This window comes from Gopherus flavomarginatus, chromosome 3, assembly GCF_025201925.1.
Source record: "Gopherus flavomarginatus isolate rGopFla2 chromosome 3, rGopFla2.mat.asm, whole genome shotgun sequence".
Taxonomy (NCBI): domain Eukaryota; kingdom Metazoa; phylum Chordata; order Testudines; family Testudinidae; genus Gopherus; species Gopherus flavomarginatus.
In genome coordinates, this window is record NC_066619.1 from 88956544 (window position 1) to 88982632 (window position 26089).

A 26089-nucleotide genomic window follows, 5' to 3' on the forward strand; every position below is an offset into this window, starting at 1 on the left:
AGGGTGCGATCTAAGATACGCAACTTCAGCTACGAGAATAGCGTAACTGAAGTCGACGTATCTTAGATTGAATTAAAATTTCTTACTTGGCGTCCTCACAGTGCTGGATTGACGGCCGCGGCTCCCCCGTCAACTTTGCTTCCGCCTCTCGCACTGCTGGAGTTCAGCAGTCAATTGGAGAGTGATCGGGGATTGGTTTATTGTGTCTACACTACCTGCAATAAATTGATCCTCAATAGATCGATAGCTGCCCGCCGATCCGGCGGGTAGAGTAGACATACCCTTAGTGTAAATTCTAGTTAGTGCATATCATTAATATGCAACAATTAGGCAACAGCATCAATGAATGAGAATTCACACCAAGATTCTGTATAAAGAATTATTCATTTGTTGCATAGTGTTTGCAACATGCAGTCTAATGTGACTGCTCTGTAAAGATTGCTATACCAGACAAAATTAAAGAATATGTTACAAATCAATTGTACTGTTAGCATGCTAAATGTATAAATCTATCTCCCAGATAAATATAAACCCTCCATAATTCTAGCATGAATTGTAATCAATTGTTTTTCTTATTTTGGACATTTTCATTTTAACATTTCCATGAATGTATATACCGTATTTAATTATACAGTATTTAATTGCATATTTCTTTCTTTTTAACAGGTCATAGATTTCAAGCACTGGACAAATTCTTTTTTTCTCTTTCAGTTTCTTCTCTCCTGCTTCATGGGGTAAGAAGGCAGTGATAAGTGAAGAGGTTTTAGCAGCAATTTTATTTCATCTCTCAGAAATGTAGTTAGTTAGGCAGAAAATAGTAAATATTCAAGATAGTTCTCTGGGAATTTCTAGGAGAATGTGCTTCATTGAAATGTAAGATGGTAAAGCTCAGGACGTGGACTATGATCAGAACACTTGCTGGCATTTGTTGTTTTTTAACTGTGGTGGTCAGAAATATGACTATAAAATGGCATCTCCAAATTATATGAGCTTATTTCACTGAGTTTAATAGATTGCATATTCTTTAGGGTAGGGGCCATGTTCATTTATTCTTTAAAGCACTTAGCACAATTCAGGTGCTATAAAAATGATGAATATGAATAAAACACAAGCCTTTGCTACAGTTAGCAGAGCAAATACAAATATAGGAAAGTGAGCTGGATTCTATTCTGTCTCACTGCATCACCAACCGGTGTCAAGTCAGTACACATAACAAAATTGGTACTACTGGTGGTCAGGGGCAGCTCCAGGCACCAGCATGCCAAGCACATGCCTGGGGCGGCAAGCCGCAGGAGGCGCTCTGCCGGTCGCCGCGAGGGCAGCAGGCAGCTTGCCTTCGGCTGCATGTCTGCGGAGGGTCCACTGGTCCCGCGGCTTCGGCGGACCTCCTGCAGGCATGCTGCCGAATCCGCAGGACCGGGGACCTCCCACAGGCTAGCCGCCGAAGGCAGTCTGCCTGCCGTGCTTGGGGCGGCAAAATACCTACAGCCGCCCCTGCTGGTGGTGATTTAAGAGGCAGAGAAGATGCAGCCTGATGCGCCTCTCGGGTGGGGCTTGCACAGCTGACATTTATAAAAATCATTTTTAGACTTGTAATCTGAACAAATTTGGTATGGGAGTCATTAAAAGAAACTCAACCATAATCTTACCATGTCTTTTTTTAGAGCTGTTTTTTCAGAATGTTAAATGCACTTTAAAGGAACTGATAAGTTTGAGGACTTCAGTAGGGCCTTGATCATATAAGGTCCTGAGCACTTCAAAGTGTTACTGGGCATCCTTGATTCCCATTGATGTTAATAAGAGATAAGGATGCTTAGCACCTCTTGGAAGCTGTCCGTGCCTTGAAGGATCAGGACCTAGGTCAGTTTAGGAGTAGTCCACAAACCTATGGACAGAGATAGAAACACAATCTCTATAAAAGCTGTAGCACAATTTAGCACTAGAAGTGCTAATGTAAACCTTACTATCCTGGGTCACCCTGAAGTGGAACCATTCAGTACTGTACTTAATGTAACCCATGTCAGTCATATGTTTTTTACTTTAAAAGTCATAAACCTTTTACTTCTGATTTAACTGGAATACCATTCTATAATGTTGAATTGTTTAATAGATTCATGTGGAATGAATTTACTATGATTTATTTCTTTGCCTTAGGTTTCTCTTAATGTATTCTACAGTCTTATGCAGCCATTACAATTCTGCACTTACGACATCAGTGGTTGGTGCAATCAAAGTAAGTGGTAGCAGGAAAAAAGAGTGAGTACACTGAAATAATGAAGAATATTCAGAACATGGTGAAGAGTATTCAGTCACCAACTGTCTTGCTGATGTTGTGAGTATATGTATGAGCTGGAAACACAACAAATAGCTAATTCATGTCTTGGTGGGAGTGCTACATTTTCCAGTACAGGAGATCCACATTAGGAGAGTGGGTATAATTTCTCCCAGGACTAAGTGAAGCTCAGATGTATTGTAGAAATGAACATGACTCAGGCCTTTCCTGCTTAATAAAGCTGCACCGGTGTAATTAAAGGCGTGATTTTAAGCTGATTTAGTTAATCTGATGCAAGCTCCTGCGTGAACACATTTATTTCAGTTGGAGTGACTTATTTTGGTTTATCTTAAACCAATTCCTAATTGACTTAAGATAATACAAGCAAAGCATGGTTTAACTAAACCAATTTAAAATAACAAAAGTGCAACTCCCTCATGTACATAAGGCCTGAGTGTCCATGTGAGAAGTCACTGACTGCACAAGCACCTCTTACCAGCCAATTCATGGAGGAGAACACAAGAATTGTCAAATGAAAGAAGAGTACTGGTTAAAAAAAAAAAAAAAAAGCCTGGTAAAATGGTTCGCAGTCCGAACGAAGGAGAGAAGATCCTAAGCATCTCCTCTAGAGTGGCCTTGGTTGGACTGGATGCAAAAGTTTAGAGAAGCCCCAATTGGATGGCTCCAACATTTGTCAAAGGCACATTGAAGTCGCTGTCTTCTGAATGTTTTCTAATTTTGGCAAGCATTGAAGTGGAAACCTTATCTCTCAGATCTGATCCATGCATTGTTATTTTAAATTATGTACATGTGCCCTGAGACATCTGGATAGGGCACATTACAAATTGTAAAATAACTAAAGAAATGTGGATCATTACAGGCACAATAAAATCAATGCGATAGACATTGCTTTCTAGACTGGGTTCACATATTCCCACCCCAAATGTGAAGTGGCATAAGAATCCTTTAGGCATTCCATCATAAACAGGGAACAAGGGTCTTCCAATACACGAAGACCCAAATAACATACTGAAATTTGGTCAGAATACCTGCATCTGTAATTTTCACTCCATGCATCTGAAGAAGTGGGTTCTTTACCCACGAAAGCTTATGCCCAAATAAATCTAAATAAATCTGTAAGGTGCCACTGGACTCCTTGTTGTTATTATGGATACAGACTAACATGACTACCCACCGATACCGAAATTCTGACTCAAATCCACTAAATCTTTTTGGCTTGCACTGCAAGAGCACCGAAGACTTAGATTTTCCATGGAAAATCACTGGTGAGCAAGGTGGAAGGATGCCAAAGTCCTGAACAAACAATTAAGGACCCAGTGGCTTTTCACTCCCCTAGGAAATATGGTCCACTTTGAATCGCATCCACACATCAGAAGACAGATGCTCCTACATTCTCCATAAATGGAAACTGAGATACAATCCTATTTGTGACTGTGGAAACAGATTTCAAAGTAGGAAACACATAATTAATTAATGTCCCAAATGATCTGATCCTGGTGATATCTCTGCCATCCATTCTACGTCACGTGAAGCAGTTAATTGGATTGCCAGTTGAGGCATGGACAGCTAACATTTGTGGTGTTAAGCCACACAGAAGAAGACAACGACTAAATAAAAATAGCATAACTGATTTCTGAAAGGTTTTTTGAATTTTGAAAGGCACTTTGTGACTCTAACACTCAATAGAAATGAGGTCATTGACCGAACTAGATGCCAAAATTTGTGAAACAAAAATGAGGGCAAAATGAGCACAGTAATACCTTTACTAATAGCACTAGTAATAATACACATAATACCTTTCCAGGAAAAAAATCATTTTTTGAAACTTTTTTTTTTGTTATTAAAAGATGTGTCCATATTGACCTACGGCCAAATGGTCTGATTGCCTTTTCATGCTGCAGAGCAAAACACTGAACCCTGTAGAAGAACAATAAATCATTTTTTATTCATTTTTTTTTTATTTTCCAACACTTTTTCCCCCTCCTTTTTGAAGGACATGAGACCAATTTTCAGGAAATTGGAGGTGAAATGAATCTTAGAGTATGTCTTCACTGTGAGAAAGAATGTGTTCTTAACATAGGCTAGCTAATCCATGTTAGCTAACTCAACTTAAAATGGCAGTGAAAACACAGCAATTTAGCTTTTAACTTAGGTTAGCAGTGCGAGTTAGAGCCTAAAGGGGAGGCTGGCATTGAACTTGAGCTTCTAGCCCAAATTAAAGGCTGAGTTGCTGCTGCTCTTTACTGCTATTTTAACCTGAATTAAGAACACACCCTTTTGTAGTGAAGAGGAACCCTCCTTATATCGCAAAAAGTAGCATCCATTTTTGGGGGGCCAGGGCGCCCCAATTTGTGCCTACACTTGAATAGCTAGTGCAAATCTGAATACCTGAACTTCTACACAATTGCAAACATAAATCAAGATGCTGTAGACACAGATGCTGAGATTTTCACCTGAAAGAGAGAGGTTGGGCTCAGCTGAAAATGTACCCTGCAAAAAAGGTACATAGAAAAGTATTAAAGAAATAGTCCTTGGGATTTCTGGTCCTTCAAAAACGTTCTACTCAAATCAGCTTGTAGGGAATTGTTCATATTTGGGAAAATGATGAATGTTTATTATATATATTGTTTTTACATTATCAGTAAACTTGCCACACTGTGAAACTGATTTTAGTAATAGTTTTTGAAGGGACAACAACTAAACATGTTCAAAAGCAAATTAACTTGATGACATTTAAATTCTCAAAGGCTAAAATTGTTTAGTTAATGCATGGCTTTTGATTTCTTTTCAGAATATATCCATTGCTTATATTGGAATGTTGGTTGGTGGAGACTACATATTCTCTATATTAAACTTTATAGGGCTAAATATTTGGTAAGTGGAATCTGAATGGTCTTCATTTGGTAAAACAGAGAAACTATTCCTTAATGAGCACTAGTTTGTTTTTGTTTCAGTTGGCCAATTTGGTTGAGGTAATTTTGAAACCTGTGACTGGGCGAGTGCTATATGTTGCCTCAGGATGTAAAATTCAATAGGATCAGTTCTAATTTTTACATCTATTTATGTTTGTTTCTGTATATTTATTTTGCCATGTTAAGATTGTAATTATATAGATATACCTGCAGTTTTACTACTAAGAGCTGTAGCTCATTAGCTTTTGTGAGCAGAGCTGGGTCTTGTCAGTTTGGGGATGAGACAGCTAAGGAAACTCCAAGTATTGCAGGAAACGGGAATGTTGATTCAATGAGATGTACTCATCCCTGTGACTTGTCACTGAATCTGTGTGCCAGGATGGTGTACTTTCAGTAGGAGTAATCATTCTTCATTTCCAGTTTTTAAAATGTGTTGTGTTACCTGCATCCCATCCCATCCCATATAGGTGCTAACGAGTGGTTATTTATTGATTTTCCCCTTCCCTAGTATATTCAGGGCCAGATTGTCTGCTCATGTAAATCAGTGTAGCTCTAAGCTATATAAATTGACACCAGCTGAGAATCTGGTTCTCTGTCTGTAAAGCACTTTGAAATCTTTTGGAAGGAAAGTTGTTATATACATATATGATTTTTGTCAGCAAGTATCCCTGATCCTGTATCTGCTCTCTTCTTTAGCATGGCAGGAGGACTGAGATATTCATTTTTAACATTACGAGACCACAACAAGTCTAAGCAGCCTACAGATGTAGAAAACACATCTTGATTCAAAGAGCTAGCAAAAATGAATAATGTGAAATGCAGTGAAGATGCAAGCTCACTAAACAGCACTACCATGAAGTTAATCAAGCACGTGCAGCACGAATGTATCTGAAATGAGAAAACTCTACCTCAGTTGCCATTGCGCACACACGTCTTATAGACTCAAAAGTGTTCTTACACACAGTGTCGCAACTTATTTTTGTTTTATTCTTTACACCAAGACTGACTTATAATATGGGAACGTCTATCCAAAGTAATTGTCTAGTTGTAACTGTCTTTATTCTTCTTGCCATTGACAATATTTGTACTCAGCCAATTCTTAAATTTCTTACTCAGTTTTCGTCAATCTTTGTGAGGCAAAACTCCCAGTAAAGACAATGGGGGCTTGATTCATTTCTATTCTGTACCTTGCAGACTTGTTTACATCTACAAAGAGGGTGTACAGTGCTACCAAATCAAAATGGTTTTACACCCACTTTGCACTAGTGTAAATGACTGCACAACTGGATCCTGGCTCACTACAAAAGCAGTTTTCCCTCTCTTGATATTGACACCTCCTCTTCAGTTATTGGGAATGAACCACATCCAATCTGACTGAATTGGCCCTGTCAACATTGGTTCTCCACTTGTAAGGTAACTCCCTTCTCTTCATGTGCCAATATATTTATGCCTGTGTCTGTAATTGTCGTTCCATGCATCTGACGAAGTGGGGGTTTTTACTCATGAAAGCTTATGTCCAAATAAATCTGTTAATCTTTAAGGTGCCACCAGACTCCTCATTGTTTTTGTGGATACAGACTAATATAGCTACCCTCTGATACTTGGATCCAAGGTGTTTGTCCTGGATAAGGAGTGATTGAAAATTGAATGAGGAACTCAGGGTACACCCCAATATGTTTTGAATAAGGAGTCCTCTCTTATCCTACCAAATCTCTGCTTAATTCTTCCAAAGAAGCTATCATCCTCTGTGGTATCACAGTCTGTTGCCACAATCATGGTTGTTTTTTCATCAATGGATTATTCTGACTTTCTGCTGGATCAAATGAAAGGAAGAGATGGGCAGCGAGAGAAATATTTATTGTTTAAAGAGAAATAACTTGGCTGATTAGCCAGTACTGCATCGAAAAATACGAGAGAGACCAGAAAGGTAAATTCATTTCTGTTCAGGTATGCATACCTAGATATCAAAGGTTCCCCTCTGCACATTGTCAGCGCTTAGCTTGGAACACTGCACAGCAAATGCTGCTACTGTTTGCTGACTGGAGCAGAAAAAAATGAGTGGCATGCTGAAGACTGACTTTATGCAATAATGTTTCATTGATGCAGAATTGTTGATGTCCCACAGTGTGCCATGTACGTAATGATAGCTGAAACCATGTAGAATTCATCTGGTTTATTTCTGTACTCTGAACTCAGATTGTGTTCCCAAAGATTCAGTAAGGAGAGGAAGTACAGTCCAGTAGTTGAAGTACAAAACTTGAATTGGGTGATCTGGGTTCTGTTCTTGCTTCTGCCATAGATGTTGGACAATAACATAACTGCTGTCTGCCTCAGTTTTCTTATTTGAAAAGACAGAAAATATATATTTACCTACATCCCTGGGTGTATAGTTAAGTTAAATTAATCAATCTTTGCAAAGCATTTGATCCTCAGATAGTGCCACAGGAGTGTAGAATGATTATTATTGTTAGGGTTCTCAATTTCAGATACACATGAACCAAGTTATGATTTTCTGTTGAAGTCATGAGAAGTGTTGAAGTTTCACAAGGTTTTGACATGGAACCGGGTAGGTCTGGATAGTATTGATTGTCTGAGTTTCAGTTTGAGATTTGAGGTTCAAACTCAGCAAAACTTGGGGAGTACAAACCCATGTGGACCATAGGAAGTGGTATTTTGGGTCAGCAGCAATGCCTATCTAGTCCAGTATCCTCTCTGACAGTGGCCAGTACCAAATGTTTCAAAGGAAGTTGTCAGAATCCCACAGTCTAAAAATGTAGGATATCTCCCAGTCTCACCCTGATCTCTAATAGATAGAGTCTGGCTTAAGCACTGAAGCACAAGGTTCCTACATTTTGTTTTCATTAATTATAACTCTGAATATTCTTGATAGCCATATAAGTATCCACTCTCTTTTTGAATCTTAAGTTCTTGGCTGCAATGACTTCCTGCGGCAAAAAGTTCCACAGCTTAATTAGGTGTGTGAAAAAAGTATTTCCTTTTATTAGTTTGAATTTCTCACCTTTTTAGTTTCATTCACTGTCCCCTTGTTCTCATGTTGTGTTGTGAGAGAGGGAGAACAGAAGCCCCCGATTTACCTTCTCTATACAACTCGCTCATTTACACAGTATAATTCCAGTTATCCAAATACTCTTTTTCCAAAAATTCTAGTTTATCCGAATCCACGCATTCTCTCCCGGCCCCCATGTAGCCCTATGTTAGTGAATCACACACTGATAAATTCTCGATTAGCCTCTTAACAACCATTAGCACTACTCAACCTCTTTATATTTGTATAGTGGTTCTTATTGGTTACTGCAGCTAGTGAGATCTAATCTTGTTTGCGCAGCTTGGCAGGACAATGTAAAAAAAAAAAAAAGATCTGTTTGGATCTCAAGCAGCAACTACAGATTCTTGAGGTCCTAGGCCTGGCCTTCACCTAAAACTTAAGTCAACCTTGCTATGTTGCCCAGGGCTGTGAAAATTTTCACGCCTTCAGCACCGTAGTTAGGACAACCTACCCCCCAGTGTGGATGTTGCTAGGTCAACAGAAAGATTCTTCCATCCATCTACCTACTGCCTCTCGGAGGGGTACATAACTACACAGATGGAAAGGATCCCTTCTGCTGATGTTGGAAGCATCCACACTATGGCACTACAGTGGCACAGCTGCAGCACTGTGGCTGTAGTGTAGATATACCCCTAGAAATATCAGCATTACTCCCTGTGTTCCCTGTATTTCTATATCTGTGAAACTGCAGCTCAGAATAGCATTTCTGTTTCTCCAAATGCCCGGTTATCTGAAAGTTTTGGCTGTACCCCAGGCCATTCAGATAAATGAGAGGGTATCATATGCTTCATGGCCCCATTTCTTCATTTCCTTTCTGAGGTCTGTGTGGATCAAACCAAAAATAGTGTTTGTATGAAGCTTTGTAATGTGAAACCATCGCATTTTGAACAGTTCAAAGAATGGCCTAAGAGCTGTCTACACAGCTAAGTCAATACGTTTCCCTATATTGGTATTATTATATTGGCACAGCTATCCCAGTAAATTTCCATGTGCAGACAAGCCCTAATCCAGAAACCAATATGTGACCTTTACATCTCCATTCTGTCAACTATTAAAGAAAAGCAGAACAGGTATTGAAATGCTGTTTTATCATTGTGATGTTCAGACAACACTCTGGTATTTTGTTAGTATTAGAGAGCCACGTATTATGGATGTGGATTTCAAACATCCTGAAGTTTGGGGAGCGTTTGTTTCCATGGTTATGTTTCAGCTTAGAAAAATGGAGGCCATTTGCAAAAACCAGAGCCAGGTTTGGATTTCAAACCTCAGAGGTTGGGGGTGTTGGATGAAGCATTTGGACTCTGGTCCATCTCTAGTCAGTGTGTTTACTAACTTAATTTAAAATATAAACCAAGCTGCTTGATTATTGAAATCTTTTTTGCAGGGTATTTAACTTGCTCATGAATAGTTTTTTAGCATGAAACTGAAAATTACCTCAAATTGTCACAAGTACTGTATAACCATTTTCTGCCAGCCCTACATCTAGGGCCAGACTGGAGAACAAAGAACCTCTCCCTGCTCAAGAGTCTAACACAAGAGTCATCCTTGTGTTCCCAGGATCTGTACTGTCGCAAAGGCAAGCTTCTCCAAAGTGATGAGAGCAGAGACACTGCACCTTCCCCAAAAGTGGCACAGTTGGTCTCTTTCTAGCTCTGGAAGGTATTTTGCCTGCTAGAGATACATCTTCATCACTCCTGCTGAGTGATGCAACCTTGCATTTCCACTGTCTGGAGTTGGGGCTGCATGCTGTGATCAAGCCTATATTGTAACTCTACCTTTCATATCCCAATCCAGAAAGCAGTTATGGCTAGATTGTTTTCTGGCTGAACTAATTTTCTTTAGGGCTTATGTATCTGGTAGGTTTCTGTGCAGTAAACTAGGGTGTGGGCCCACAGTTGGGAGAGGGATAGCTCAGTGGTTTGAGCATTGGCCTGCTAAACCCAGGGTTGTGAGTTCAATCCTTGAGGGGGCCCCTAAGGAATCTGGGGCAAAGTCAGTACTTGATCCTGCTAGTGAAGGCAGGGGGCTGGACTCCATGACCTTTCAGGATCCCTTCCAGTTCTATGAGATAGGTATATCTCCTTCATATTATTAAAGTTGATTGCACAGTAATGTCACACATGGACACTCCTACAGTGCACAGAGCTTATGTCTAAGCTGCAATTAAAAACCCATGGCTGGCCCATGCCAGCTGACTTGGGCTTGGGCTAAGGGGCTATTTAACTGTAGTGTGGATGTTCAGGCTCATGCTGGAGCCTGTGCTCTAGGCCCCGTGTTAAGAGGATCCTAGAGCTCAGGCTGCAGCCCAAACCTGAATGTCTACTTCACAATTAAACAGCCCCTTAGCCTGAGCCCCGTGAGCCCAGAGCAGCCAAGGGTTTTCAATTGCAGCGTAGACATACCTCAAAAGTCTCAGTGTGACATGGTATACTGCTGCTTGAAAGCATGTTCATCACTTTCACTTTTACTTTCTGGCTATTATGATCTAGTACAATTCTGCCAATTCAAGGAAATACTTTAATTTTTTTAAATATTTTCTTTTATATTTAAAAAAATTCTTGAACATTTTTCTGTTCATGTTGTCTGGTAAAACTCCCTTTGTCCCACCACTACCACCAGAAAGTCAAATTTGGGCCTAAACTACCTGATCATTCTACTTTAAGCAGGTGGGCAAGAAGTCAGGATGGCTTTCACTGATAATCAGAGGATTAGCACAGCAGTGGGATTACAATATTGCTTAATATATAGTAATTGCACCTACTGAAATGAGGCACACTTAGTTGTTTTCCTTGTGGGTTTCTTTTCATGTTCAACTTGGTATGTAGCTTAATTCTGCAATCTTGTTTGCTGTATGCTTGTAAATAAAGCAATGCAATTATTGTTACTATTTTTGTATTTTTATTATTGGGTGCAGAGGAATGATACTTCTAAATCACAAGTGAACCCTAGATCAAATGCATTACAGTAAAAAAACAACATCATCATAGTTGAAGTAATTTCAATTAGCCAATTATGCATACCAGGCTTCTGATGAAGTCTTTGAATTTTGGGTTGCTTAACTAAAGTACAAATCTTATACATATGTATGTTTTATTAATCAAAGTAGATGTAAAAGATCATTAAGAAGTTCAGACAATAAAATAGGTGATTCTGTGGTAATGTCTGTAGAGTTTATGTGGATGAACTTAATGTAGGATGTCAAAATTTCTCAAGAACATATCAAATCCAAAATCTAATCACACAATGGCCAACAATAATCTACTATTTTCTTTCCATATAGAAAATTTTGATCCCTAGTTCTAGTGCTTATCCATTTGCCAGTCTAATTTTAGATCAGTGAAAGCTACAGGAATGTCAGGGACTGTTCAACCAAATGTAGTTCTTAAGTTAGAAATTTAAACACGTATTGAATTATTGAAATGATAATTAAATTCAGAATTATTTTGACAGATATTGGTAACTTTACATACCTCACCCCAAAGAATCCATTTACTAAATCAAAGCTACTTCTAATGTCTCTTGCCATACACCAGTAGATAACCCTACTCTTAGTTTTATACAAACTCTTAGGTTGTTTTAACCAAGTGTTAAGGTATTTTGTAAACTCGTAGAATTCACTGCTCCAATCTTTCTCTTTTTGTGGACAGGCCAAGATTTTTTAAAAAGGTGCCCAATTTTAGGCTTCTAAGTCCATATTTAGGTACCTAAACAAATGGCCTGATTTTTCCAAAGTGCTGAACAGCTAGTAGCTCCCTTTGACTTTAATGGGAACTGCTGTATGCTTATCACTTCTGAAAATCAGGCCACATGTTTAGGTAACTGTAGGGAATGATTCTGTACACAGAGCTTGGATAAGCAGTGACTGGATTAAGATATTATAATTGTACAAATATTTATAGGCTGTAAAGATCAAGGATGGATAAGAATTGATTATCATAGTATTAGCAGTAATTGGATGAGAGTAAAATAAGGAAAACTGATTCTGAATATCAGGAGACACTTTCTGACAGTGCAACCTGTAAACAGTTGTTGTAAACTGAGTCCCAGAAAAGGAAAATCCCCAATGTCACTTTCAGTCATTGGCAGAGCTGGAAATAGACCCTAAGAGTTCTGAGGCTCATGGTCCAGATCTGACAGCTAGAAAATACTGCATCTCATTAGAATATCATGGAATCAAGGGACCTCAAAAGGTCATCTAGTCCAGTCCCCTAAACTCATGGCAGGACTAAGTATTATCTAGACCATCCCTGGCAGCTGTTTGTCCAACCTGCTCTTAAAAATCTCCAATGATGGAGGTTCAACAACCTCCCTGTGAAATTTATTCCAGTGCTTAACCACCCTGACAGTTAGAAACTTTTTCCTAATGTCCAACCTAAACCTCCCTTGCTGTAATTTAAGCCCATTGCTTCTTGTCCTGTCCTCAGAGGTTAAGAACAATTCTTCTCCCTCCTACTTGTAACAACCTTTTTCTGTACTTGAATATAGTCTAGAAAACAATCTGTTTTGGTAGGGAGATGGTCTTGATAAAGTTTTTTGTTGTTGTTATGGATGTTCTAATGGCAACTCCAAAGTGAAAGTTGTACTGAGATTTTGACTTAAAGAATTCAGCCTCCTTGTTACGTATGAAGAACACTGTATCCTCCCCAAACTTACAGCATTCTGAGTACATAATGAATTTCCAGAGAAATTGCAAGTATTTTTTAATAATTTTGAGTTACAATTAGTTAAAAAAGGAGTACTTTAAGAAATGTAGCACTGAGTTTGTTTTTGAGAATGATTTTAATAATGGAATAACACAAATATCAAACACTTCAAACTTTCCATTTAGGTAAAACTCACTGGAATCTCATGCACAATTTACCTTTGAAGAAATCAGGTTGCAATTAAGTGAAATTATTAATTATTGTTATTGTTTTAATTAGAAACTAATAGCACGTACAGTAGGATTCCAGTCATAGATTATTTGGCTAAAAGAGTTTTTAAATTTGAACGTAATCCATACAAGTTAAAATATGTAAATGCATAGTTCAGGTACATAAACAACCTTTATTCTGCTCTGTAATAAGCATATGATGAATGCAGTTTGGTGTTTCTGGTCCCAGATTAGATGAAACTGACACTTAAAGATTGGTTTTTCATTTCTTTTCCCTTCATATTGTTGCTACAGAGGAGTGTTAAGGTTGCCTGAGTGCCTTAAGTGTGTATTTCCAACCTTAACATGTTTGGCTTTATAATAAGTTTAAACTTAAGCCTGCATTTTCTCTGTTACTAGTGATTCTTCTTGGGATAATTACAACTTTCTTGTTTATTTCTTATCCTTAAATTACTGATATATACTCTCAACATCAAAAGCAATTTAACATAGAGGTTTTTGTCTGGGAATTTAGAGATGAGTCCAGGCCACAGAGTAGGATCCTAATTCAACATGAACATGGCCAAAGTTTTGAGGTGTCTGCAATGAAGATTTTAGTTTGTCCAGCAGCAAAATGTGTGATGTGAATGTCCCCCAAGTTTGGAGGTGTTCTCATTCAGGGTTTTGGGTTAGGCCCATCTCTAGTCTCTATGAAACTTCTTTTTTGTTCCTGGATGTTTTCCCAAAAAAGGAATCTTGTCTAAAACCAGGTATTAGAAATCCTAGTTTGGTTTTATCTTTTCCAGTAATTTACCAATCTGAGTGTAATATAGGGACGTTACTTTAATCTAAACCCTTGGCACTCAGTGAGGAAAAAAGAAATCACATGACCCAGTGGATTTGATTAGACTGTACACTTCTCTGCCAATGCTCAGAGAGTAGCAGTGCGCTAGGAGGCAGTTAATGGGAAGATAGTGTCGGTATTTCATCCAAGCTCACTGGATCTGTTCACCATGGGAGAATTCCAACAGCAGCTGCTCACTCTTTTTGGGGGTCTAATTTGTCTGTTAACTCTGGTGAAATGCATTAGATTTTTGAAGTATTTTTTCCCATATGTATGGAATGCTTTGCCTCACTCTTTCTTTCGGTCAATGGGAGAATGGGCAGGTAATGGAATTTTCTTCACATTTTTACTGCTATAATTGAGTGATGAATTTCTGTGTTATTTATCATGAGTGGTTCTCCCCCTAACCTGTTTAAGAACTAAACTTGTAACTTTTGCTGAGGGGGTTCCACTGATTTTAATGTTTATGAACCAGAAATTTCAATGTACTTGGGAATACAAGAAAATAATCAGAATGGTTATAAAACACGATAAGTTCTTTTTTTAAATACATATGTATGGAATTTAACTCCTTCCTCATCCTTCCCTATACTGCACACATCCCAGTTCTATCACCTTTTCTCTGCTGGAAGTGCTTTAGTTTTCTGATATAGCATTTATGAAGCAACTAATTTACCATTAGCATCTGCCCCCATCCTCGGAAGCTTGTTTCCTATGTGTGTGGTAACTTGGTTCCAGTGTAATTTGCCTGAAGTGGCTACCTGTCAATAGTAATCTAATTAACATCCACATTTACAGTAGACTCAAAACTTGGCTGCTCCATTTGAAAGGTACCGCATGTCCTCAAAAGAAGAATATTGGTATTTAAAAATAAAACATTTTCTTGATATTGAATGCTGAGAGATTGTTCTTTTAGGATTGTTAAACTACTAGCATTAAGCAGGATTCCTGCTTAAGTTCCTGGACTGCATTGCAGACAACTTTTTATTTCAGAAGGCTGAAAAAGCTACTGGGGGGGAGCTGTTCTAGACTTGATTTTAACAAATAGGGAGGAACTCATTGAGAATTTGAAAGTAGAAGGAAGCTTGGGTGAAAGTGATCGTGAAATCATAGAGTTTGCAATTCTAAGGAAGGGTAGAAGGGAGTACAGCAAAATAGAGACAATGGATTTCAGGAAGGAGGATTTTGGTAAGCTCAGAGAGCTGATAAGTAAGGTTCCATGGGAATCAAGACTGAAGGGAAAAACAGCTGAGGAGAGTTGGCAGTTTTTCAAAGAGACACTATTAAGGGCCCAAAAGCAAGCTATTCCGATGGGTAGGAAAGATAGAAAATGTGGCAAAAGACCACCTTGGCTTAACCACGAGATCTTGCATGATCTACAAAATAAAAATAGGTCAGATTACAAAGGATGAATATAGGCAAACAACACAGGAATGCAGGGGCAAGATTAGAAAGGCAAAGGCACAAAATGAGCTCAAACTAGCTATGGGAATAAAGGGAAACAAGAAGACTTTTTATCAATACATTAGAAGCAAGAGGAAGACCAAGGACAGGGTAGGCCCACTGTTCAGTGAGGAGGGAGAAACAGGCCTGGTCCACACTACGCTGTTAAACCAATTTTAACAGCATTAAATCGATTTAACCCTGCACCCGTCCACACTACACTGCTCTTTATATCGATTTAAAGGGCTCTTTAAATCGATTTCTGTACTCCTACAAAACTAGAGGAGTAACGCTAAAATCGATATTACTATATTGATTTAGGGTTAGTGTGGACGCAAATTGATGTTATTGGCCTCATTATTTTACAGTAGCTACCCACAGTGCACCGCTCCAGAAATCGACGCTAGCCTCGGATCATGGACGCACACCACTGAATTAATGTGCCTAGTGTGGACGCGCACAATCAACCTTATAATATCTGTTTTATAAAATCGATTTAAGCTAATTCGAATTTATCCTGTAGTGTAGACGTACCCACAGTAACAGGAAACTTGGAAATGGCAGAGATGTTTAATGACTTCTTTGTTTCGGTCTTCAATGAGAAGTCTGAAGGAAAGTCTAACAAAGTGAATGCTTATGGGAAGGGGAAAATAAAAAAAAGAGCAAGTTAAAAATCACTTAGAAAAGTTAGATGCCTGCAAGTCACCAGGGCCTGATGATTGCATCTTAGAATACTCAAGGAGTTAATAGAGGAGGTATCTGAGCCTCTAGCTATTATCTTTGGAAAGTCATGGGAGACGGGAGAGATTCCAGAAGACTGGAAAAGGGCAAATATAGTACCCATCTATAAAAAGGGAAATAAAAACAACCCAGGAAACTACAGACCAGTTAGTTTAACTTCTGTGCCAGGGAAGATAATGGAGCAAGTAATTAAAGAAATCATCTGCAAACACTTGGAAGGTGGTAAGGTGATAGGGAATAGCCAGCATGGATTTGTAAAGAACAAATTGTGTCAAACCAATCTGATAGCTTTCTTTGAGAGGATAACGAGCCTTGTGGATGAGGGAGAAGCGGTGGATGTGGTATACCTAGACTTTAGTAAGGCATTTGATACGGTCTCGTGTGATATCCTTATCGATAAACTAGGCAAATACAATTTAGATGGGGCTACTATAAGGTGGGTGCATAACTGGCTGGATAACCATACTCAGAGAGTAGTTATTAATGGCTCCCAATCCTGCTGGAAAGGTATAACAAGTGAGGTTCCGCAGGGATCTGTTTTGGGACCGGCTCTGTTCAATAGCTTCATCAACGACTTAGATGTTGGCATAGAAAGTACACTTATTAAGTTTGCAGACAATACCAAACTGGGAGGGATTGCAACTGCTTTGGCGGACAGGGTCAAAATTCAAACTGATCTGGACAAATTGGGGAAATGGTCTGAGGTAAACCGGCTGAAGTTCGATAAAGACAAATGCAGAGTGCTCCACTTAGGAAGGAACAATCAGTTTCACAGATACAGATTGGGAAGAGACTGTCTAGGAAGGAGTATGGCAGAAAGAGATCTAGGGGTCATAGTGGACCACAAGCTAAATATGAGTCAACAGTGTGATATTGTTGCAAAAAAAGCAAACGTGATTCTGGGATGCATTAACAGGTATGTTGTAAACAAGACACGAGAAGTCATTCTTCCGCTCTACTCTGTGCTGGTTAGGCCTCAACTGGAGTATTGTGTCCAGTTCTGGGCACCACATTTCAAGAAAGATGTGGAGAAATTGGAGAGGGTCCAGAGAAGAGCAACAAGAATGATTAAAGGTCTTGAGAACATTACCTATGAAGGAAGGCTGAAAGAATTGGGTTTATTTAGTTTGGAAAAGAGAAGACTGAGAGGGGACATGATAGCAGTTTTCAGGTATCTAAAAGAGTGTCATCAGGAGGAGGGAGAAAACTTGTTCACCTTAGCCTCTAATGATAGAACAAGAAGCAATGGGCTTAAACTGCAGCAAGGGAGATTTAGGTTGGACATTAGGAAAAAGTTCCTAACTGTCAGGGTAATTAAACACTGGAATAAATTGCCTAGGAAGGTTGTGGAATCTCCATCTCTGGAGATATTTAAGAGTAGGTTAGATAAATGTCTATCAGGGACGTTCTAGACAGTATTTGGTCCTGCCATGAGGGCAGGGGACTGGACTCGATGACCTCTCGAGGTCCTTCCAGTCCTGGAGTCTATGAGAGTCTGTGAGGATTGAGGATTTATTGCCGTTTCTGAATTCCTGTATTGCGAGTGTCGCAGATGAGGTCACTTAATAGCAAGATGCCATCATCAGCATCAAATGCCAATTTTAGTGTAAACACTTTCCCCTCCAGATTGCAGTCTCAAGATCCAGGTCTCATTTGCTCTAATGGGAGTAGATCACATCTCATTGTACATGTTACATTTTGTTACTGATGGGGGCATCAACCCCTGTTCAGAAGGCCAGCACAATGCCCAGGAACCACTGAAATAACCCATAAATCCTACATTGAAGAATGAAGTGGGACTTCAGTGGGGGCACAAGTCTAGCACTGACTCGCTCTGTGGGGAGTGGATTTCATTAACTGGAAATTCTCTGGTTGAAATCCTGACCCCATTTAAGTCAATGGGCTCAGGATTGAGGTTGGTTTATTTAAGCAGTTCATTGCATCACATGAAACAGGATATTCTAAGGCACTAGAATTAAAATTGGCAGATCTAGACCTGTCAAGTCTGCTGCTTTGCCCAAAAGACTACTGCTTTTTAATTATTGGTCTACTGGGAAACCTAACCAATCCTGGCTTGTTTTGTTGAAGGGCTACTGGCTCCATATGAAAAAAGAGAGTGATGTATGTATTAACAACTAATCTTAACATTAAAAACTCTCTCTCATAATTCAGACTACGCAAATCCATATTTTCCAGAGACTCTCATGAAACAAAATTCTTTAATGCTCATATTGCCCATTTCATTCCATTTATTATGAAGACTTCTTGGGGCTACCTGGGAATTATTCAGTTTGTTCCCTATGGTCAGATTGTTTATATGGCACTCAAAGCATTCTAGTTGCTGGGTCCCCACCCCAACGATATTTTAAGCCAAATGAAGAGATGATGGGATGTGTAAAAACAAGATTGAAGAGAATGGGTAGGAGAGTGGAGGGAGAAGGGTTACACATACATGGTGGCAAATTTGCTTTGGTTGTGGTCTGTCTATGTTCTGCTTGGAGATCGTAGCATCTTTAAACGTTATCTAAAAAATTAAGATATTCTATTTTAGGGTTTGGTGGGGTAGAAGTGGACTAGATGGGACTGGACTGGTGGGGAAGGATTTGCCAGAGCAAAGGAGCATGGAGGAGAGACTGAAGGGAACAAGGAGTCAAAAAGAGAGGGACAGGGAGACAGGGATGAGGAACAGGCGTATTGATGGAAAGGGTCCTAGTGCTCAGAGGTGAGGTCCATGAGCAGGGTGAATGTGATAGTGCAAGAGGGGTGGTCCATGACAACAGTAGATCCTCACTGGGCTGTGGGGAATAGTGGGGGCTGGCAGGCCTGGATTCACTCCCTGCATCCTCTGCGCTAGCTGGAGACTGGGGAAACTACACCTGCTACTGTGATTTACATGCCACCTAGGCAGGGTATTGTCTACACTGCAATGAATAACCCATGGCCGGCCTGGGTCAGCTGGCCCAGGTTGCAGGGCTATAAAATTGTGCTGCAGTCATTCAGGCTCAAGCTGGAGCCTGGGCTCTGAGACCCTGCAAGGTGGGATGAGCCAGCGTCCAAACTGCTGCAGTGCAATTTTATAGCCCACAGCCTGAGTCTGAGTCAGCTGACCCAGGCTAACTGCAGGATGTTTTATTGCAGTGTAAACATACCTGTAGGCTGGTCTGAGCCATGTAGAATGGGGAAGAGGCAAAGGACCTGGCGTGCTACCCAGCTCTGGCTATGTCTAGGCGTGGGAGAAATGGAGACTGGCAGGACCAGATTCATTCATTGCACCTTTTGGTTTTGCTACTAGTTGGTGCGAGGAGGAAACTCTGTGGCATTTTTATAGGTCACCTGAAGACTCCTCCAGGCTGGTGGTATTCATGATAGGTACTTAAACATGGAGTAAGGCTGGAATTTTCAAGAGATCCACCTCCCATGACTTTCAATCAGGTTGTGCTCCTAACTGCCCCTTTGTGCCACTGAAAAAATCTCTTCCTGAGAGATTAGAACATTTTGGTCAAATTCTTTTGCAGAAATGAATTGAGTCCATCGGTTTGGTTTGGTATCCTGTCTCCGATACTTCAGGAAAAATGCAAAGGCAGCATAATGGACAGTTATGCCACAACATGCCTACACAAGAAATTTCTTCCTAACCAAAGGCATTTGGTAGTTGACTTGTCTCTGACTCAGTTTCTCTATCTATAATGGGGATAATACTGATCTAATTGTACCTAAGAGGGTTGCTATAAGGATTAATTAGTCAATGTTATTAAAATACCTTGAAATTGAAAAGAGGTAAATAGGTGATAATTATATTTGGTTGAAAAAGTCACAATGCCAATAAATGAAATATCTAGAATGAAACACCATTGGTACAAATTATTGTTCTGCTTGCACTTTAAGGGGAAGTATAAGCCATACTTGCTGTACAATGCATTTAATCACTGATTAGTGGAAGCAGGTTCTGTGGAAAAAAAACTAAAAAGATACTAAAGTTTGCACTAAAGTTTGCACTTTTAGTCCAGCCCTTGGATACTAGTGTTTAGGAAATTCTGAAGCATGAAGATTGAATAATGAAAGGACGAACAAAAGAAGATTATAAATTTATTTTTTTCCCTAGTGGTCACAGGAGCAGGAGATGGAATTGGAAAAGCATATTCCATGGAGGTAAGATAAGCACCTATAAAATCAAAGTGGAAATATTGGTGAATGGTAAATTTCTTCCCTTCCAACATTCTTTGCAACTTAGTAAACTGATTCTACAGTTAAGAATATTATACATGCTTAAGGACCTAATCTTTCTTTTGTGTATGTGCATAACTCATGTTATCACTTAGTGATATGACATTCACTTTCAGAATTAGAAGAATGATATTAAATAGCCCCAGCTGCTTCCATAGTGCCAAGAAAATCACTGGGAAGTACTGAGTGATCCTAAAGATTTCATGCATTCTGTAATAATGTAGTATACATTTTAAGAGACAGGATAGTCTAATAGATTAAGTTTGGGACTGGAAAATCTATTGACCTGGGTTCCATTCTCAATTAACCTGCTGTTTTGTTTTGAGGAAGTCACTAATGCCAAATATTTCAAACTTGGGTGCCTAACCTTAAACACAAATTTAAAAGTGTTGGCCTTAACCTTTTTGCCTCAATTTCCCCAGTTTTAATACTGGGATAATAATAGCTACCTCACAGGGGTGAGTATTTAATAGCATTGCCAATTTTGTTGCAAAGTTTCATGCTCGGTTACTTAATACCCCTGCTCTTGGAAATAAATATTTATGACAGAATCTCAGTTTTAACTGAATTTTTTTTTCTAGCCCTCATAGTTGCAGAGAAAAGTTTGAAAATGTTATCTGATGGCACAAAAACCAGAAGGCATAGAAAAAACATTAAAAAAAATTTTTAAAGCCTATCTTATGACATTAAGGGTCTGACGCATGATTTTGAACATTTGGGGTTGTCAGTATTGTATTTTGTTTGAACATATAAAGCATAAACAAAAGTGCCTAGTATTTATATAATTTAACATTAATTATTAATTATTATTGTGTCCAAAACAGCCTCCCAGATCACAGCCTTCCCATGCAGAAGAGTGGGTCAGTTTCGTTCTCTGTGGCATTCCTCCTTCCCTTGTCTTTGGTCCAGTTCTCAGTGAATGGGCAGGTGTGGGGAGGGGATCAGCTGGGGAAAAATGTGCAGAATAGAGGGAATTAGCATGCATGCCCAACTGCATCTTCAAAACCACATTTATGACTGCGATAACTACAGGTGGAACTTGAGGAACTGTTCATATAAGTGAGTGTTTGAATGACATTTAACCAATGTGTTGTTACAAATGCTGTGTTGCACACACACATGTGGGATTTGCATGCATAGAGAGGTGCACTTGCAAATGTTATGGGTCAGACTCATTGCACACTGGCTGCTTTGTGCTATTTGAGAAATGCAAAGCAACTGTAAACTTGGCTTAATGGGCCATTTAAAACACATTTATGGCTGCTTTGTGTTACTGGGGAGGAGTAGAACACATTGAGTGCACTTTTGGAAAATTTGACTGTTACCGACCAGTTACTGTGGAGCATTTGTTAATTATTTTGGCTTTTGTAGTACGAGTAAGAGTCAGATTCCACCATCTCTCTTTATGCTGAATAGGACCGACTCCACAAGTAGCCTTATTGATTTAAACTGTGCTCAGCTAATCTACAGGGCAGATGCCAGGCACAGGCCTCTGTGAGCTCACTGCTCAGCATCTTCATTTGGCAGGCACAGGATTTTATGAGGCTACTGGTTAAATATCTCTGACCCTTTGAAGTTTCTGGCGTGTGTCCTCTGCCTTACTGTACTGATATTGAAGTATAAGCCCCTCTGAGGTTACTGACTCTGTGCCTCATGTTCTCTGGGCCGATGCGAAGGCACAGGTCTCACTAATGTCTCCTCCTCAGCACCTCTAGTTTGCTAGGTTGAAGCCAAAAGGCCTTTATATGGGTATTGGCTCAACACTTCTGCACTTATGGGTTTATAACAGAGGATAGATCTCTGCAGGTGTGATGACGAGGGACGGCCCCTGTGAGGGTTCCTGGCTCAGCATATCTAATTTTCTGGGTTGATGTAAAGGCATATTATTACTGGCATGACAGTTATAGCTTGCTAATGTCACAGGGCTTGTGGAAGCAATTGACTCAGCACTTACAGTTTTCTGGATTTGTATTAAAGTTCAGGCCTCTGTGAGACCACTGGATGAGCACTCTAGCGTATTGGGCTGATGTGAAAATCCAGGCTCCCGTGAGGTCTCTGGATCAGCATTTCCAGCTTCTTGGGCTGATGCTAAGGAACAGGCCTCTGTGACAATACTGGCTCAGTTCCTCAAGCTGGCTAGTCTGATATCAGGGCAGAGATCGCTCTGAGGTTACTAGGCTCTAGCTTGCTGGCTGATTTCATGAACAGATTTCTGTGAGGTCCTCTGGTTCTGGACCTTTAGCACCTGGGGCTGATGTCAAGGCATAGGGCTCAGTGCTTCAGACTTGCTAAACTGATCTCAAGGCACAGGTCTCTGTGAGAATTACTGGCTGAGCAGCCACAGCTTGCTGGGATTATGTCAAGTCTTAGGCCTCTATGAAGTCACCCACTGCATTTTTAGCATGTCAATGCACTGGCCTTTGGCAATTTATAGGCTTGACACTTCTATCTTCCTGGAATGACGTCAAGAGACAGACTTCTGTGAGTATTACTGGCTGAGCACCTCTACTTTGCTCAACTAATATGAAGACTCATATTTATGTAAGGTTTGTGGCTCAGCATTTCTAAACACCCTGAACTTGCTGAGCTGTAGTGAAAGCACAGGTCTCTGGATGTCACTGGCTCAGCTGAACTGGACAATTTTTGGCAATAACTTTCCTTGTTTATTAATAGCTTCATATCTTTAAACATTTAAGGTTGATTTGCTTAAATCAAGGTTTTATTAGATCATTTCTGAGAGCAAGGAATTTCATATAATATAAGCTTTGGTGTTTAGGAAACCCTTTGTGTGATTTGTTAAAACTTAGCATGTTATTTACAATCTGGAGAAAATTAATTATGGCTTGAGTTGCCTTATTCCAGTTGATTCATTATTTTACTGTGTTGCAGGAGTCTCCCATTAAATCCTTCTGCAGACACAAATATTTTAGGTTTAGTGTAGCAGCAGCACCAGAGGAAACATTTTTAAGCAGTTTTGCAGAATCCATTTCTCCTTTTGGTGAGCTTCATTTCTGCAATCCTTCTGTCCTATCCTGCTTCCTCTGAGCCACATAATTGTTGAGAGATTTGACTCAGACAGGTCTCACGGCTTTGAACTGCGAGAAATTAAAAGAAAAAAAATGAGTGGGGATGCCAGTCCTGCCAAAAATCCCACTGTATAGATCTTAGAGAAAAAAAAAATCTAATAGCTTTTACAAATCTCTAGAAATCTAGAACAACTTTTCCATAAATCATAATCCTGCAATTTTAAGTTCATTATGATCTGATCTGAGGATCGCCAGTTTGTGTGTGCAACTGCGGTAATAGAATGCACAAATGAGGCCCAAAATCTGTGCAGTTTTGCATGTAACTCTAGCTATTTGAAAACTTGGCTTATGCACTATAAGGCATAGTGTCTTTTACTCGTTTGATGTGTGTGAAAGCCTTTCCTTGCACACTACAGTGCCTGCCTAAGCCTTCGATTAAGCTGTTTCAACATGCTTAGACATTTGTCACTGCTGGAAGTAGTAATGATGATTTTGCCTTTTAGGAATCTTAGAAGTTCATGAGCATTTAAATCCTTTGCCACTGGGAGTCAGGATTTCCTAATACAAAGAAGTTTATGTTGCATAATGCTGGGAGCTGGGGCTTGCTCTCATCTGCAGTGGGGAATTCTATTTTCTACCTGCATCACAGGCCTTGTCGTATTAGGAAAATGCATTGTCTTAGAAAGTTTTTTAACAAAGATATTTTTACTAACAGAATGTTAAACACGACTTGGCCTTCAAACATGAGTGATTACAAATGAATTTTCTTAGTACACACAAGGTCATAGTATACAAGCCCAAGTAGAGTGATATTTTCCAACTGTCTTTTGCATTAAAAATTGGCCATCATCACGTCACATTTCCAGTCTGCTATAGAGAAGCTAAAATGACGCTCACTCTCCCATAATGATCACTGTTTATTAGGATTTATTAGCTGGCCATAAACATTTATTCGTGGCTGAAATTTGGCAGGCAAGGTCTTAGTAATGAAAATCATTATCATTTACTTTTTTCAACAAACTGCAATAAAAATCAGTGAAATGCATTTATCAAAACAGAAGCTCAGAAAAATAGCTCAATTTTTGATGATGATATTTATATTACCAGCATGGATCTGAATGCTTAACAACCCCATCTAAATGGTCCCCAAATTCAACTTGGAATGAGTGACCATGGAAACAGCGACCATGTCTCCGTTGCCTTCCAAATGGATTGGAAACAGCTTGAGTCAAGCTTAATATGGACAAAGGGAAATTTGCCAGTACGCAGACAATTAGCGTTCTCTTCCTGAGTACTTCAAATGCAGCCCTTAAAGTGAGCTTTCAAAACGCCACAGTGTCTAAGTGTTTGCCTGTCTCTTTGTAACACCGGACAATTATGTAAGAGTCTCCAGAAGCTCAGAACTGTGAGAATGGGCTTTGTGCTGAAAATGCAAATGGTTGTTTCCAATACATTTAGCGGACAATCTCCCCCTCATACTCTCGATGTAGTGAATTTTTAAACAAAGGTCCTTATTTCTTAACATTCTTTTCATTGTTTCAGGGAAGCTCAATGGGACAAACTGTTTCCTTCAAATAGATTTAGGGGGAAAAGCATTGCAGGGAGTCAGTTACAGAAATGAATGCCTTTTCAGTGTGTGGGCTTCATCAGCTAGTTCCTTACTCTCTAAGTAAACCTGGTACTTTCAGATGAAGTTGGCCTTATCTTTGTGCACATTCATTTAACTCTGCCTCTCCCTGCTTCTGTGGGCAGCTTTCTACCTTCAGCTGAACTTTTTTCTGATCATGCACCCAACCTCTAGTGCAACTTCAGCTTGTTAAAAACATACAGTCTACAAGCTGAGACATAGTCTACTTTCAATCTGTGCACAAAGCTCTAATTGGGAGTGGAAATGTTTATGTTCATGGTGTATATATAACACACACACACACACACACACAGAAGTTAAATAAAAACATAAAATACTCTTGCTGGAAGGTTGCAACCTAACACTACTTTATTTCTTAGGCTTCAGAATTATAACACACAAGACCCCAAAAACAGAGAGAGAGAAAGCAGGCTGATCCTTAAAACAGAGAGGTACAACCTACTCTATTTTACTCTAGGCTGGCTGCCTGCAAACTGATTGCTGCTAGACCAAGAATTACCACAAGAAGCCACAAGAATAAGGGAGAATATGGCTATTTGTTTTGCATTATGTTCACATTACCTCACCAACTATAATCAGACTTAAGTTAAAAAGTGTTTGCATCTACAAACCTAAATTCTTGCCTACATTTTTATGAATGTGCTTTTGTGTGCACAAAAACTCTTGCTTGTTCATTTACTTCACTTTATTTAAAAAAAATCTCTCATTGAAGTTTTGGGGACATGGGATATATATAATATAAATTCTAACCAAAGTCCAAAATATATAATCCTTTTAAAACTCATCCCACTATTAGGACCCTCCCACTATTCAATATAACTCATTTAGTCCTTTTTCTCCGGAGGGGGGAGAAAGCTTGGAAAAAGATGAAATATTATAGAGTGACCTGGAGGTCAACAAATTCAGGTTCTGGTGAATTAATGGGGAAGTCAGTTCTACTTCATTGGAAATATCAGGTGGAATTGCTCTCCATCTGTCACTTAATGAGAATCTTTCAGGAAGGGCTCAAGGGACATTGTTTTGGCAAACCTTTTGTTTG

At 39.4% G+C, this 26089-nt stretch overlaps 2 protein-coding genes across 5 annotated transcripts in view; both read left to right on the plus strand.

Annotated features, from left to right (window-relative positions):
* The window catches only part of SLC35D2 (solute carrier family 35 member D2), a 44982-nt gene extending 23746 nt beyond the window's left edge, over window positions 1–21236 (plus strand). Inside the window, exons 9-14 of one of the 4 annotated variants that reach the window (XR_007773399.1) lie at window positions 667–734; window positions 2155–2233; window positions 5085–5167; window positions 5902–7132; window positions 20255–20301; window positions 21201–21236. Coding sequence is in view for 1 of the 4 variants with exons in the window: in XM_050945938.1 (XP_050801895.1) it covers window positions 667–734; window positions 2155–2233; window positions 5085–5167; window positions 5902–5989 (318 nt within the window). In the remaining 3 variants the exon portion in view is untranslated. Of the gene's footprint in view, window positions 1–666; window positions 735–2154; window positions 2234–5084; window positions 5168–5901; window positions 7221–7691; window positions 10642–20254; window positions 20302–21200 lie in introns of those variants that run through there. The other 3 variants (XR_007773401.1, XR_007773400.1, XM_050945938.1) reach the window with 3 other exon arrangements.
* HSD17B3 (hydroxysteroid 17-beta dehydrogenase 3) overlaps window positions 14138–26089 on the plus strand; it is a 31265-nt gene continuing 19313 nt past the window's right edge. The window contains exons 1-2 of the mRNA XM_050945946.1: window positions 14138–14291; window positions 20255–20301. Of these exons, the coding sequence (XP_050801903.1) occupies window positions 14138–14291; window positions 20255–20301 (201 nt within the window). The remainder of the gene's footprint in view (window positions 14292–20254; window positions 20302–26089) is intronic.